The 16,530-nt window shown below is 37.1% G+C and overlaps 2 protein-coding genes across 3 annotated transcripts in view; one reads left to right on the top strand and one right to left on the bottom strand.

Moving 5' to 3' along the window:
• Positions 1-4,717: 4,717 nt before the first annotated feature.
• LOC108972733 (probable prefoldin subunit 6) lies at positions 4,718-5,506 on the bottom strand. The gene is made up of 2 exons (XM_018939476.1): positions 5,328-5,506; positions 4,718-5,190 (listed from the first exon to the last, which is right to left on the bottom strand). The coding sequence occupies exons 1-2, from the start codon at positions 5,398-5,400 to the stop codon at positions 4,886-4,888; spliced, it is 378 nt and encodes a 125-aa protein (XP_018795021.1). The 5' UTR covers positions 5,401-5,506; the 3' UTR covers positions 4,718-4,885.
• Positions 5,507-5,626: 120 nt separating this feature from the next.
• LOC108972732 (polycomb protein Su(z)12) overlaps positions 5,627-16,530 on the top strand; it is a 36,411-nt gene continuing 25,507 nt past the window's right edge. The window contains exons 1-7 of one of the 2 annotated variants that reach the window (XM_018939475.1): positions 5,627-6,386; positions 6,449-6,495; positions 6,565-6,849; positions 6,922-7,105; positions 7,214-8,123; positions 8,189-9,198; positions 10,763-11,681. In XM_018939475.1, coding sequence (XP_018795020.1) covers positions 6,158-6,386; positions 6,449-6,495; positions 6,565-6,849; positions 6,922-7,105; positions 7,214-8,123; positions 8,189-9,198; positions 10,763-11,190 — 3,093 coding nt within the window. In that variant the 5' untranslated portion in view covers positions 5,627-6,157 and the 3' untranslated portion in view covers positions 11,191-11,681. Of the gene's footprint in view, positions 6,387-6,448; positions 6,496-6,564; positions 6,850-6,921; positions 7,106-7,213; positions 8,124-8,188; positions 9,199-10,762; positions 11,682-16,530 lie in introns of those variants that run through there. The other variant, XR_001993657.1, reaches the window with a different exon arrangement.

Genomic DNA, 16,530 nt, shown 5'->3' with positions numbered 1-16,530 from the left:
CGCCACAACGGAATTCTGCTTTTGAGAGGCACTTGTTTCGTTCTATCACACCACTGGTAGGAGAATGTTTTACGGAGTTTTTGATGAGATTACGCCGCCAGATAGCAAAATGTTCATTTGGGGAGACCAAAGAACAGGTTGAAGAAATATGTTTAAAAGATAAAATCATCGATGTCTGGGCACCGCTAGGTTTAAAAAAAGGTTACTTGAAAACGAACTAACTTTAGATGAGGTCATCAAAATATGTAGTATTGATGAACAAGTCAACAAACAAACACAGTCTATGACACCCCAGGGTAATCCAAGCGGCATCAACAAAATCGTACAGCAAAGTATAGAAAGCGAGTGTGGAAGATGTGGTAAAAGGGGACATCGCGAAAATAGTAAGGAGTGCCCTGCCAGAAAAATTAAATACAGGAAATGCGATAGAATTGGACATTTTTATCGGAAATGACGCACAAGGTTACGGAAGCCCAACTTTAAAGTAGATGACCCGGATAGGAAACGCTGGAGACGAAGAGATACGGTGGTACAGTCCATAAGTAGCGAAAGTGGAAATGTACTCGACGGTTCGAAGGGAACTGGGTTATTCAGAGTGGAAAATGAGTCGTCACAAGAGGGGGAGATCCCGTGTAAAATAGGAAGTTACATAATTACTATGATCATCGATTCGGGCTCTAAATTGAACCTGATCAGCCATTCAGATTGGCCACGATTATTCGAGGAAAAGGCTGTTATTTTTAACTCACGTGCTGAATCAGCGAATCATTTTCGGGCATATGCTTCAGATCGTCTACTCAAGGTATTACAAATTTTTGAGGCTCCAATTTCGAAACAAAACGATCCGGAACTGATTACAACATTTTATGTAATCGAAAATGGTAAAAAATCTCTATTAGGACGGGACACAGCTATCGAACTCAGCGTTTTAAGAGTAGGTTTGGACGTGCGTACAGTTGAGGAAGCGGAACCGCTTGCCAAATGGCGGGATGTTTCTGTCAAGCTGTCCATTTACGAATCAGTGGTTCCCGTGCAACAACCCATGAGACGTGTGCCGACAGCGTTGGAGGGCAAAATAACTGAGAAACTGGAAGATGCTTTAAAATTGGACATTATCGAACCAGTAACTGGTCCAAGTGCCTGGATATCGCCGGTGGTGATTGCCTTTAAAGATGATGGCTATATTCGGGTATGCATAAATATGCGGTGGGCAAATAAAGCAATACAGAGAGATAATTACCCTTTACCGATTTTCGACAACTTTATGACTAAACTAAGGGGAGCCAAGTATTTCTCTTGACTTGATTTAAGAAATGCCTACCATCAGTTGGAGTTGGCTGAGTCCAGCAGAGAAATTACTACATTTTTACGCACCGGGGTTTGTTTCGTTATAAACGTTTAATGTTTGGAGTGAATTCGGCTCCAGAGATATTTCAGAGACTAATGGATTAATTCATATCTCCTTGTCAAAATGCATTGAATTATATTGATGACGTAATCATTTTTGGAAGCAACCTTGAAGAACATCATAAGGCGCTGGAAATGGTTAAGACAATTTTTAAAACAAATAATGTCTTGCTGAATGAAAAGAAGTGCATAATAAGAGCTCAAAGGCTGAAATTTTTGGGACACATCCTGTCGGATGAGGGGATTGAAGTTGATCCCGAAAAAGTAAAAGTGATCACAGCATTCAGAGCGCCGAAAAATAAAGAAGTACGTAGTTTTCTTGGTTTAGCTACATATGTGGGTAAGTTTGTAATTGACTTGGCAGAGGCACCGAGCCTCTAAGGAAACTAATGAGGAGTAAGGACAAATTTGTTTGGAGCAAAGAGCAGGGCGACGCATTTCAAGGAATAAAGACGAAAATTGCCGCGGTATCGAAACTCTCATACTTTAACCCACAGGACAAAACATGTTTAATTGCAGATGCTAGTACGGTGGCCCTGGGTGCCGTATTAGTGCAATTTAATAAGGCAAATATTTCGCGGATCATTTCATTTGCCAGTAAGAGTTTCTCACCGGTGGAAAGGAGATATTCACAAACCGAAAAAGAAAGTTTGGCCTTGGTGTGGGCTGTGGAAAAACTTTCTTATTATTTGGCAGGGTTACACTTTGATCTAATAACCGATCATAAGCCTCTAGAAACTATATTTAAGCCAACCTCACGACCTCCAGCGAGGATAGAAAGATGGTTGCTAAGGTTACTGTCATATCGTTTCCGAGCGATATAAAAAACAAGGGAAAGAAAATATTGCGGATTCGCTATCGAGGCTTTCCCAAGAAAACAACGCTGATCCATATGATTGGGCCGGAGAGCAGCATATATTTCATGTAGTGTCCACTTTGATACCGAAGTCGCTCTCCATATCACAGATTACCGAGACGTCTATATTAGACGAAGAGATACAAGATGTAATAACGTTTCTAAGTCAGAACTCGTGGAGAGCAAATATGTTCAGCCCATATTATCTATTTCGTTTGGAGCTATCTATAGTTGGTGATATCCTATTGCGGGGAACTAAATTATGAGGGACATCCAAGAATAAGTGCAATGAAACGGAAGTTACGCTCCAAAGTTTGGTGGCCTTGTGTGGACAAAGATGCTGAAAAATACGTCAGACTTGTCAAGATTGCCTTATACTGTCAATGCCACCAAAACCAGCTCTGAAGGACCGGCACCCTTTCCCGAATGGATCCTGGAAATGCTTAGCAACCGATATTCTGGGTCCTTTACCTAATGGGAATAATATATTGGTACTAATTGATTACTACTCCAGATATACGGAGTTCAAAGTGATTAAGTCGATAACATCTAAAACCATTATTGATGAAATGGAAGAGATATTTTCAAGATTGGGATTTCCAGAGACACTAACGTCTGACAATGTAAGGCAATTCGTAAACGTTGAGTTTAAAAGTTTTTGCAGTACCAACGGCATTCGGCTAATGACTACGAGCCCATACTGGCCTCAGGCTAACGGCGAAGTAGAAAATATGAACAGGTCCTTAGTGAAACGTTTAAAGATAGCTCATCCAAACAACAACTACAAGAAAGAAATTCAGAAATTCGTTTTGATGTAAAATGTTACTCCGCATGGTACCACGGGCGCTCCACCGACAGAACTGATGTTTAACAGAGTAATACGAGACAAAATTCCCTGCATTCAGGACCTTGTGGGGGAAATGGCAGACTCAGAAGAGAAAGATAAAGGGAAACAGTTGACTGACAAGGTCAGGAGTGCGGGATATGTTGACATCCAAGTTGGAGATACAGTAGTCTTAAAGAATGTAATATTTCTGCATAAGTTGACACCCACATTTGATACTACCACGTATAAAGTAGTAAAGCGAGAAGGAAATGTTGCGCAGATTTCCGCTGGTGGTAAAACATACACCAGGAATGTTGGTCATTTGAAAAAGATTGTAACCGCAAACCCATTGAGTCCTGTAGCGCCAGTTTTCCTCGACGCTGAGTCTTCCCGAACTACTTCAACATCTGAGGATCAGCAGAAGCTAAGCGAGAACCTCAAACTACGTCTGGAGAAAAAGGAGGGAATGTGGAGATCTGTACCTGTTACAGAAAGTGACAATATACTTTCATAATTTAGCAACAAGGAAGTCCGATATTTATTAATATAATATTATAATTGTTAGTTATATATATAAATAATAATAAATCGTGAAATCACAGAATATTACAATAATAATAAAAGTATAAAAAATACAAATAGTTTATAATTTTTTATATAGTAACAATACACGACAACAAACGGAGTACACACAAGAGGTAATAAGACCATGGTGTGGTTTGGATTGTTTGGGTTTGTATGCGCTACTTAAACATTTGAAATTGCACTCGCTTTAGTTTCACATATCAACTGGCAGGGATTGGCGCACATTTTGACGTGACCATAAACGATTCTTATGATGGTTCGTATGCGGAATGGTTATCTAGTATTTTTGTATTGAGTATTCATAATTAATTACTTTCTTCTAAAGACCATACCACCACATGGAGACCTGCTTCCGGCTGTTAACGATACAAATGATTAATGAAATATCCGATGTAAATGAGGGAGAAAATGAATTGAATGAGCTTTGGATAATAAGGAAAATAGTTATGTAGGAGAATGTCAAATGCCACTAGTTTACAAAATGAGGCTTACAGCCCCAAGATTTTCCAGCCAGCCGATTCCACCGCAGAGTGGAATCCAGCGTGAGACCAAGATAAGTATACGATTCCTGAGGCCGGGCAGAGACCTATGAGGACGATGATGGTCTTAGAAATGTTGTTCAACTCAAGCCCACTGCACCAATCTTTGCCAGGTTTAAACTTCACTGTATTAAGTAACAGATAGGGTCCTCAAATTAATCTCTAGCTATAATAACAATGACATCTGCATAACATTGAGAGCGGATCCCATTCGCAGTTAGCAATACTAGAAGATCTAAAAAAAAAAAAACAATCGTAATATCTATGATGATCTCTAAAAGTGACTTGTCAGTATATACAAATGGGCAAGCAAGAGTTCTTTTTAGTTTTGTGATATTAGGTGACAAACTTGATCTGTTTTAGTAGTAGACCAATCGTACCAAATGTGTTATTACTACTGGAATATTAGTAGGCAACTCGTACGAAATGTAATTTATTGCGTATGTCTAGTGAAATATTTAGGATTATGCAATGATTTCGGCACTCTCTTAAACCACTGGAGCACTTATTCAGACTAGATGAGCAAACAACAATTTCAAGTACTAATATTGAAAATGTCGGAATTCTCAAATAATAATTGGAAATTTAGTTTTTATTTTTAATCTTGTTGAGTTTTGTATTTCCAATAGATCCTCTGAAATTGTTTTTATAAATAATTGTGCCCTCTACATATTATTTCATTGCTACTGCTACTTGATATTGCTGTTGCAACTTTTGTACTGTCTCCCGATGTTTTGTCATATCTTTTTCCATATTGTCCAATGTATCGTTTGAACTTTTCAGTTCTTTCGAAATATATTCAATTCGTTTGCCAACATTTTGACGCGATTCCTCCAGATCCTGCTTCACTAAAACGGGTCCATACAACTTGTACACTTTATTATCGGGACCGAGTATATTTAATTCGTCCAACACACATTTATTCTCATTTAATTGAGATTCAAGGAGTGTACGCTGTTTTACCAATTTCATACACGCTGAAAAAGAAAAAAAAACTATTCTTAACCATTTAAAAACATGATACATAAGAATGTAAACATACATATATACATATGTATATGCACATTTGTTTTACTGCAAATAAGTAACCGTAATTCGATCGACTAAGACTTACTTTTTTGCAGATTTTGGTAAGCTTCGAGCTCTGATTGCAATTTCTTTACCAACGCAGTGCTATTTTTATCCATTTTTAATAACTATTCCGGAAATGTTGAATCAATATTAATATTTTTTAAAGCAGTTGCGGATGAAATGACAAATCCAAGTCATGGATAAATGTCCAAGTAACACCACATGAGTTTATGCGGCGAATTTTAATATAACTGTCAAAGAGCAAAGCGTGTCAATGACAGACAACAAATTATAGAACTGCCAAGTATGTAAATAGCAATTAAAATATATTTGATTACATCAAATCCTTTATTAGTTTTTCGATTCAGAAACCGTCTAATACATTTTTGTTTAATAGATTTTATATATTTTTTTAGTATGATTGCATGCTATTATGCATTGCATGTGCCTAACTATTAATTCGTACGTGTATTGATTTTTGTTTAATGTATTCATTGGGAATGAAATTAAAACGAAGAAGATGAAGCTGATGAAGAGGAAGAGTTTGTACGCCTTATGTATGTGTGAAAATTTCGCGCCGATATCTTTTCATTTACAATAGGGAACTGTGAAAAACTCTTGTACATTAAAACTTTTATATCTTCACGGGAAATTAGTATAAATTTGTAGTTTTAATTCTCTAAATAAAATAAATTGAGAGTATATATAAAGGACAATAACAAAGTGGAGTGTGTATTGGGGGCATCTTATGCTACCGCAAGCTTAGCGTCGAAACCGACGAGACAGTGAAGCAGAAAATTAAATTGTGATCTCAACACGCCGTGCTCATACTACGGAGACAGTGATTATTCAGTAAATATTTTAATAAACATAATGGCTCCGGCGAAAAAACGCGAAAAGGATAATGCATTAGCAGCGCCGGCAGCTGCTATAAGTAATGTTGCAAACGGAAGTGTTAACTCTGTTAATTGTGGTGGGGTATCTTCAGCAACAGCTGCTGCTGCATCTGCAGTCACTGCAAGTACTGCAACTATAAACGTTGATAACGTGAAACTCAATGGACATCAGCAAGAGCAGGAACTTTTTCTACAAGCTTTTGAAAGTAAGTTCTCGAAATGCAACTAAAAAATATTCATTAAAACTTAATATACAATTTTTGTTTAGAACCTACCCAGATATATAGGTTTTTACGCAATCGTCATGGCACCAGTGTATGTAAATTTCTAATGTCGTTCATTGTTGTGTAGATAACTTTTATGTATTTTTTTTTATAATTTCAGCCTATATTTTTGAATCGCACACTTAGTTATATGAAGGAGCGCATGTCGCGAAACAATAAAAAACGCACAACATTTAAAGTTAATTCAATATTACAGCAAATAACACAAAAAGCAGAGATAGACTCAAATAAATATTTGAATATTATTTACAATGGGTTATTTGATAAAAGTAGTTGCAGCGATCAATGGTGGAATGCTGGAGAGTCGGTTAGTGTTGAAGCTACCCTTTACAAGATAACAAAAAATAAACGAAAAGATAGCACCTCAGACTTTCAGGAAATGATGGTAAATTCTTATCCTAACAGTATAAATATATTAGCTTATGTTATGATTTTGAATGTTTACATTTTATTCTAGAGTTATAGTTCAGATGTTAAATACAATCCAGATCATGACATTAGTCGCTTCTCAACTATCAGTATTCCGGTACAATCAATGCGTCCTCTTGGCGATCAACACACAATATATAAACTATTGTTTCGTATTAAAGTCCTACCAAAATGTGATAACAATTCAATTGATGACAACACTGAGAATTGCGGTAAGTGAAATAAGTAGGCATATGAATATATAAATTGAAAAAAGTATTTAGGCATTACAATGTTATAAGTATACTGTAATTAAAAATTTTATGATTAATTTAATATAGACCCACCTTGCAAACGCGGAAAAATTAGTACGAAAATCTATGGATGCGAATTGATAGTATTTGAGAAAAATATATGTTTTATACCTGAAGGGGATTACGAAGCAGCGATGCAGGAGCTCAATTCGATGAGCATAAAATCTTTTTCTCCAAAGAAACGTACGTGGGAGACATTGCCAGACAATTACATTCCACTCTCGTTGAAATTCGATGTTTTCAATCAATTTCCAACTCTTAAGTTTCGTCTAACATGGTCGGCCAATGAAGTGCCTAGTAGTATTGATGCAAAGGATCTTAACCTTTATGGCGACTTGGCTTGTATAAAAAATGAGACAAATGATAAAATACAAAGCAATACAAATGAGGTCGAAATGTCATTCAATAGCAATGTCAATCAAACTACAAATATAGGCGCGCATGTAAATCATAATAATAATTGTGTTAAAACCAACGGTGCTAAAAGTGGTATTGTGGCAGTATCAGCAAAAGTAGAAAAAATACAAATAGTTTATAATTTTTTATATAGTAACAATACACGACAACAAACGGAGTACACACAGGAGGTAATATGTCCATGGTGTGGTTTGGATTGCTTGCGTTTGTATGCGCTGCTTAAACATTTGAAATTGTGTCATGCTCGCTTCAATTTCACATATCAACCGGCAGGGAATGGCGCACGTATTGACGTGACCATAAACGATTCTTATGATGGTTCGTATGCGGGATCACCGTACGATTTGGCTGGTCCGTCAGGTTGTTCCTTTGCGCGAACATGTGGTCCAGTGCGTCGTACAACTGTGACAAATTTACTAGTCTGCCGCCCGCGTAGACAGAAAACCTGCCTAGACGAGTTTCTAGTGTTGGACGAGGACGATTTAAGCAATCAGCGTCCTTACATTACAGGCCATAATAGGTGGGTTATCTAGTATTTTTGTATATTTGTATTGAGTATTCATAATTAATTATTTTTTTCTAAAGACTATACCACCACACGGAGACCTGCTTACCTGTACATCCCAAGGAACTTGATATCGATTCAGAAGGTGAAAGTGACCCACTATGGTTACGGCAGAAAACGATACAAATGATTGATGAATTCTCCGATGTAAATGAGGGCGAAAAAGAATTGATGAAGCTATGGAATTTACATGTAATGAAGCATGGTTATGTTGGCGACTGTCAATTGCCGCTAGCTTGCGAAATGTTCTTAGACTCGAATGGCTATGAGATTATACGTAAAAATCTGTATCGAAATTTCATTTTACATATGTGTTCTCTATTCGATTATGGGTTAGTTTCACCAGAGACTGTCTACAAAACTGTACAGAAGCTACAGGGTTTGTTAAGTAAATATCCCGAGGGACAAGAGCTGATGTCCAAACAGCGTGAAGCTCAATTGAAATATTGGCTTGATGTGGGCATACATAAACAAGATGAACAGAAGCTTAAATCACCACAAAAGCAAACACCAAAGCCCACGAATATATCTGAAGTGTTAGGAACAGCTGACAATGATGTGTGTGGTACAAGCAGTGCCAGTAAAAATACGGAAAACAAACCAATGCAACCACCAACAAAGCGTTCAGCTACAGCTGTTAAACGTGCCAGTCTGCATCTACAAAACGGTAACGCTAACAGTACTTCTGATAAATTGATAAATGGTTGCGGTAGTAAAGGAGTTGCCAAAAAGACTGCATCTCAAGCTGTTGACGATCAAGAGCCTCCCGCCAATACCAGCGCAAATAGTGGCAGTGCTAAAACGCCCAACGATAAACGTGAGCGCCGTGGTGAGGCTTGCAGTAATAGTAGACGAAGTAGCACAGCGTCAGCGGCTGTAACGTTAACCACAAATGACCGCGATGAGAATAATGAGCGCAAAGATGCGCAAAACCTTGAGCGTCCACATCGTGGTGGAGGCGTATCAACAAATAGTACCACTACTGCCGAATCGCGTGCACAAACAAGTAAAAGACGACTGTCTGTAAAAGGTGAGTTTTAGGACTAAATATTTTTTTGTTAAATATATATATATATATATACATATATATAAATACGTTGTGTCCAAAAAATCGAACGTTTTGAATATAGAATAAACAATGCACAATATATTATCTTTATACTTAATACAAAGTTTGGAGCCCATGGATAGATTTGTTTGTGTCATATATAGATATAATCTTCCCACCTCTGTTTCCAGAATGGCTTGGCCACATCACAAAATGCTCTTTTCATGTTGTTTTTCAGTTTTGGTTGTGGAAAACAGTAAGATTAAGATATTCGTTTAATTTAGTTAAAATTCTGAAAATAATACTTTCATTTATATTTAATCTTTCGGCCAACATTCTTTTAGTAAAATTTTCATCAATACGTATATCTAAGCGATTTTTGTTTTTTAAGTTAAAAGCCAAATTTCATACCTATTCTTCGTAAAATGAAAGAATTGCTCACTTTTTCTTTTACTGAAATGGATGTAACTTACACATATGTCATCCGATTTACATGAAGTTAAGTACGTTTGAAAAAGGACCGATGTAAATTTTAAAAAATCTACTTTTCATAGATAACGTTGCATGTTGTATGTTTTAAATATAAAGTTCGGTTAATTTTGGCACACACCGTGTTAGAATTGCGATAATTAGTTTCATTGTTTTACAAGAAAAAAGTTCGCATACGACTTTGATATTGCCAGCTAGTTATCACAGTTATCACAATATAGACCAGTAACTTTCAATTTATTAACATTTATAACAACAAAACTTGATTATTGCAATTTTTTTATAAGTTGATTGTTTTTATATTAGACACGTATCTACTTTCATGTAACTGTAATGAAAATATGCTGAAATAAAAATAGTGTGCGCATTTTTTTGTTGTAAATATTTTTATTTTAAGCAATTCTTATTATAAATATATATTATTACTTCTAAATAACATTTATTAATATAAATATGCAAACTCATTATGGTTACATTGCATCATAAAACGTCATTCGCATCGAGTTTATACGTATATTAAAGATTAGTGCTAGTTCTAGTATCAAAATGGATATCATACGATCGCAGCGTTTTAAAACCTTTAAAATTCTATAACCATTCTTGTCTACATCAATATAGTGGAACATCTTCAAATTATATATCATATATTATTTGCACTCATATATTGATGTATAAATATGTACATATTTATGTTATTTAAAATATTTTATTTTCAATTTTCTATAACCTGTTTTTCTGGTGGTTACTTCTTCTGCTGCTGTGTTTAATCATAAATTCTGATTTTGATATTACCATTTATATTCTGACTCTAACTCTTAGTATAAATTAATAACAGCCGATCACATTACGCTCATTTTCTATCAGTCAATCACCACTTCACACCAAGCCACATAAGTCCATACAACATTACCCACTCACCACTTAGCGTTGCTGCCTTAAAAGATTAATAAAAAAAATTTAATATCTAAATAATATTTTTTTTAAACGAAATCGTGCGCGTTTCTTTCTTTTGGTATTTTTCTCTTTCTCTCTCTCTCTATCTTATAAATGTTTGCAGTTATTGAAGATGTGGAAGGAGGAGGCAATGGCGGTGAATGTGGATATATTGGCGCAGATAATAATAGGGAAGCGCTCGAAGCGAATAATAATGCTAGTGACGTCTATGATGCTACTGTTAGCAATATACCGCAAACTGTTTTCCAAAGTGAATCGACTGTTAAATGTAAAATAAATAATTTATCATATGATGATGCCGATGATAATGATGATGAGGTTGCAGACGATGCAAGTCACTTAAATACTGACGCAACTGAACGTGATGTTCATGCTGTTGATGATGGTAAAGATATTGACGATTATCTTTCTGCCGAATTACGTGCTGATGTGACAACAGCGTCCACTATAACATCAGATGCTACAGTAGCCACAACTACTGAAGCGGAAAACGTTCTATTGGAAAATGTATTGGATAATGTATTACTATAAATACATTTGTTATACACATACACTCAAACCTCATTACAAGAGTGAATTTGTACTTACATTATAATACATAAGTGCAATTGGTATTGTTTTGACATAAAATGTCTAGTGGAAATGTAGAAATTGATTTAGGAAATGCTAGCATATAATATGTATGCGTATGCGTGAAATGTTTTACAGAACATTCTGAAGAACTTTGTCTAAGAGGCTACAGGTTTAAAACTGGTTTCGAATGAGCGATTTTTAACGCGAATTTTATCTTTATAGGAATTAAGCAAATTTCTTTGTCAGTTTTTTAAATATTTAATGAAACCTGGAACATATTTGCATTTTGATATTATGTTGATTGCTTGTCGGAATCGGGATTAGCTTTACAAATGTTTATCACAAAAAACGTAATTTATGCTTTTTTGTATTTGAGATATATAGGTTAAACATAGTTGTCCGATTTGCTTTACTTTCATTGTCATTGTTATTATTTTAGATGTTGGCTATTGATATACATATATAGGGCCTTCAGATATATGTTACAAAAATCTAAATATAATATTTGGTTGTATTGAAGATACAAGGTTTGTCCGGAAAGTAATAGGACTGAGTCGACCAAACGTTACAATTGTTTAAAAACTTTTAAAACAGGTGAAGGCGAAATTGAAGGTGTCACATAAGACAATCTCCGGAGTAGCCTTGAGAGCCGAGGTACATGCTGCTGGATCCCCTCTCTCATCTCAAAATGCTTGCCTTTCATCGTCCTTTTCAGGTAAGGAAGCAAAAAAAAAAAAAATAAAAATGACGGGGTCGGCTTGCACCACTCACAGAAACTCGTCGCGTAAAAATGTTTGTCCTGACTCTCCAGGCACGTTCTGAAGTACAGTCGCGGCGGAAGAAAATCAGTCCTCTTACTTTCCAGACAAACCCTTCTTGTGGTATAACGGGAGATTCAAGTAGAGGTACATTTTTCAATAGCCTTTTTTTTGACAAATCAAGCGATAGTGTTGTTGTTATTGTTATTTTAACGGTTATCAGTCCCCGTTAGGATGGTGAGGGCTATCAGTGTTGTCGTCGACGTCATTTAATGGCCGTTCCCACGACAGTCGGGTCTACGAAAACCGGAACGGACCCGGATTTTTATCCGGCCAAGGACTGTAAACTCGGCAGAATTCTGCCGTTACAACAACAACAACAACGTCATTTAATGGGAGGCCCAGGAAACGTACTGTTTCGACAGGGTCAGAAAAGGATGCAGGACATACATTAGGTATGTCAGGGTCTTTTCTGGATAAGTAGGAGTTTAACCTGCTGCAATATCCAGAACGRAGTTGCGCAAGGGTCACTCGCGTTTCTCGCGGCAACTCGAGCTCTTCGCCTGCTATGGGAGGTGGTTGGACTCCAAGTACGCCATTCACGGGAAGGAAGTCGGTGAAGGTGTTGATGGCTCTACTGTGAATGGCGGTGGGTGCCTGTCGAAAGTCCGTTGCGTACGAGGTCCTGTCGGCGTATTGTACGATGTCGTCGACGTGGTCAAGGAAACGAAAACTTCCTAGCAGGAACTGCTTGTAGAGGAGTTCATTATGCTCATTAACTGGGAGCATAAGCGTTTCACTATGTAGGTGTTCGATGGGAGACATCAGGAGGCATCTCGTCAAGGTCCGGAGTGCTGTATTCCTCATCTGCGTGTCACTGCATCCAGGCGACCATATGGGTGCTGCGTAGTTAAGAACCAGCCGGCCGATTGCCTTGTAAGTTGCCAACAACGTTTCTTTGTCTTTTCCCCATGTGCTGTCGGCTAGCGACTTGAGGATTTTGTTGCGGCTCTGTACTTTGGCGATTGTCGAAGGTGACACCTAAAATCTTAGGGTTATTGACAGTCGGAATTTTGACACCGTCGACTGCAATATTAAGTTCAAGTCTACATATACTCCTTCGTCCAGTTCGTGAATATGGTCGCTGTGAATTTGGTGGGGGAAAGTATGAGGTTTCGTGAGAAAGGTCGGTGAGATAGTTGTTTACCTTCGATCACATGCCATCGATTCCATTGCCCGACGTCAATGTCGTAGGAGGTTATGGAAATCCCTCTGGTAGTTACGGGAGTTTCGGGTTTCCCAGGTTTCAGTAGTGGGACCACTCTTCCGACTTTCCACACATCGGGTATTTGAAGGGTGGTCAGCGACAGGTTGAGGACCTTGGTAAGATATCTTACTCCCGTCGAGCCTAGATGCTTTAGCATTAGCATGTTGMTTCCATCAGGGCCAATGGATTTGGAAGACTTTGCTTTGTTGATGACACCCYGAACCTCCTCATCGGTGAAAGTAAGTGGCGCGCCGTCGTTTGGCATTTTGCGCAGCCGTCGGTTAACACATCGTTTAAGTTTGTCTACCGAAGGGTGCAGTGTAAACTGCCGGCTAAAAATGCTCGGGCACTTCTTCGGGTCCGAAGGGGTATTACCATTGAATTGAACTTCAACTCGGTCGTCGTTACTCTTCGGGTTAGACAAAGCTTTGACAGTAGCCCAAAGCTTAGTCACACCGGTGGAGAGGTTGCAGTACTTCAGGTGCTCTATCCATTTCGTCCGACTATGATGGTTTACCATACGCCGAATCTCCAAATTGAGATCACTTGTTTGGGGATCCCCGGGATCGGCATGGCGTAAGGTGTCGCGCTCATTAGCTAAAACGGCTGCTTCGGCTGGGAAGTTGGGGCGGATTTCCGCTATTCGTGCGATAGTCTTGTCAAGGGGTAATTTTATTTTTGTTCCGTATTGTTTGGCATTTCATCAGGGAAATGCTTACGACTGAAAAACGTTCACAAATCGTTCCACTTTATTGCGAAAATCCACGTTATGTAAATAATGTGTTTCGATTGCGACGCTCAACTTATGGTCAACATAATCGGCCTACTGAAGACGCCATCACCATCACTCATATTGAGAACCAGCATTGATTAATAGCTGAGAGTGTACATGAAGACCGTTCGCAACAACTCGGGCTGATGTATGGAACAACTTGGCGCATTTTACGTCGAGATCTTAAATTGAAAGCGTACAAAAGTTCTAAGAATATCCCATTATTTGATGCCTGAAATTGAAGCTCGTGATCTCGGCGACATTTAGTTTGGTTTATTGAGAGAACACCTCGGTAAGCAGATAAATTTACATTTTGGGCTTGTCGATTGGCCATCAAGATCTTGTGACCGTTAGACATTTTCCTATAAGGATATGTAAAGTCTAAAGTCTTTGCGGACAATCCCACTTAGATTCACGTCTTGCAACAACATCACGCGCTCCATTTATACCTAAACTGTGCCCAAAAAATAAGGTGACATTTGACTGCGCGTGTCGAAGGTTTTAGGTTGGTAGTACTGTCAGTCACATTTATGTCAAATTTCATGTCAAAATATTCATTCATGATTGAGATATGTGTCGTTTTGTGAGCTGCTAAAAGTGAGTTTTTCGTGTTTTTGCGATGTCGAAATTTGTTGAGCAAAGAATTTGCATTAAATTTTGTTTACGGAATCAATTTTCTGCTGCGGATGCGTTGAGGATGGTGCAGAAAGCCTTTGGTGATGAGGCTATGTCTAAAAAAAATGTTTACAAGTGGTATAGTGAGTTCCAAGCCGGCCGTGAACGTGTCGAAGATGAAAAGCGTCATTTTCAAAATAAATACAATGTCACCTTATTTTTTGGGCCAAAACGAAAGGTGACAGTTAAACTTGAAACTTTTGCGAAAGGTTACAGTTAAACTTGAACAAATATGCTAAAGCCATTGAAGAATATATTTAAAATATTGTATACTTTCAAGCTAATATTGACTCCGATTTGTTTAGACTTATTTCTACTCTAAAAAGTGTAGCAAAGTAGTAGGCTTTTTGCAGATACAGATCTCTTACTAAAAATTTTTACGTAAGCTTGGGATTTGGAACGTAGGCTACCTTTTTTTGTTTCGGGATTTGTCGACACTAGTGTTACAATTTGGGAAGTCACAATTTTATGGTAAAATTTGATATTTTGGATCGTATGCAGAACGTTTTGACAAATGAGCGTTATTTGTGTTGTTTACAGTAACTTAAAATATTCTCCTTGACCAAAAAATGGAATTAAATTTCGAACATTTTCGAAAGATTATTTTTACAACCGGTATTACAGGAGCGTGTGAGTGTGATCTATCGTAAGATTGAGACGACAATGAGCATTAGCATACATTCACATCGTGACAAGTGATGAATCGTGGACTTATACGTATTACGTATTACCCCTAAAGTAAACACAAATAGACTGTAATGGTGTTCCAAGACCTGCAAAACGTCGATTTGATAAACCTATTTTACAGATCTTCACTCTTCGGAATCCTGTGGGCTTAGGAAAAAGAAAAGATAATACAAGAAAAAACTTACGCTGCATAGAATTTGTAAGACCTTATTATAGCATAGAATAAAAGGATATAAAAATATCTTTATCTAGATTTTGATCGGTAAATTTTTTTGACAAAAATATGCTGTAGTAGTCCGATCTGAAGAATTTGCTCGCGGATTGTAACAAATTTCTTCATACAACAACCCGATCACATTTTGTATACAGCTACTTATATGCTATAGAAGACCAAAATCGGCGAATAAAACAAATTAATAGTTTCATAGGGAGAAAAGAACTCATGTAAAATTTCTGATCGATATCTAAAAAATTGAAAAAGCTGACTAGCTCGAACACTTGAACACCACGGCAGATTACACATTTAATAAAAATATTTCAGTATTAGCAACTTAGTTATATTTTTGATATTTGAAGGCCCTCTTAACGCTAAAAATATATATTTTAGAAATAAAAGACTGGTCTAATCCCTTCAAAAGTTGTTTAGCTGCGTTAGTAAAGTGAATTGTAATTAATTTTTTAAGTTCGGCACAATTATTCATGCTTAATACATTAAGGCCCATATAAACCTCATTGATTGCCAACTTCGGGAATGTTCTGTGCTGGAACAATAACACCAAACTCTACAAAGCAAAATATTTTGAATTAAATTGAAAATCTAACATATTTTTTATTAATCTCTGCAATCACGTGGACGATTTGAACAAATATTATATATTGATTAACATTGGCTTAATCCGCCATAAGGTTGAAAATTATAATATCGAGTGTATTTGAGCTAGAAGAATGTTTCGAAGATGTGTTATGAATATATATATACACTTGTGCTCATACTTGTATAATTAAGTCACGCCCCTAATAGATGAAAGTTTCTTCCAAGCAACTTTTTTAGTACAGAAATTAAATTTATTTAACATTTTATGTCTTATTTCCCATAAAGAATATTTGTTGCAGGAACGACTAATCCGCCAGATATTTTC

The sequence above is a fragment of the Bactrocera latifrons genome, unplaced genomic scaffold (genome assembly GCF_001853355.1).
Source record: "Bactrocera latifrons isolate USDA-ARS-PBARC rearing strain unplaced genomic scaffold, ASM185335v1 scaffold_42, whole genome shotgun sequence".
Lineage (NCBI taxonomy): Eukaryota > Metazoa > Arthropoda > Insecta > Diptera > Tephritidae > Bactrocera > Bactrocera latifrons.
The sequence above is the reverse complement of the archived record's forward strand: the minus strand, read 5'-3'. Positions and strand labels throughout refer to the sequence as shown.

What these genes read in the sequence shown, in the direction of transcription:
- LOC108972733 (XM_018939476.1), bottom strand. Translation starts at nt 5,400, where the DNA reads ATGGATAAAAATAGCACTGCGTTGGTAAAGAAATTGCAATCAGAGCTC. An exon ending in TTACCAAAATCTGCAAAAAA is followed by an intron (nt 5,191 to 5,327) that starts GTAAGTCTTAGT and finishes TTTCTTTTTCAG; the next exon opens with CGTGTATGAAATTGGTAAAA.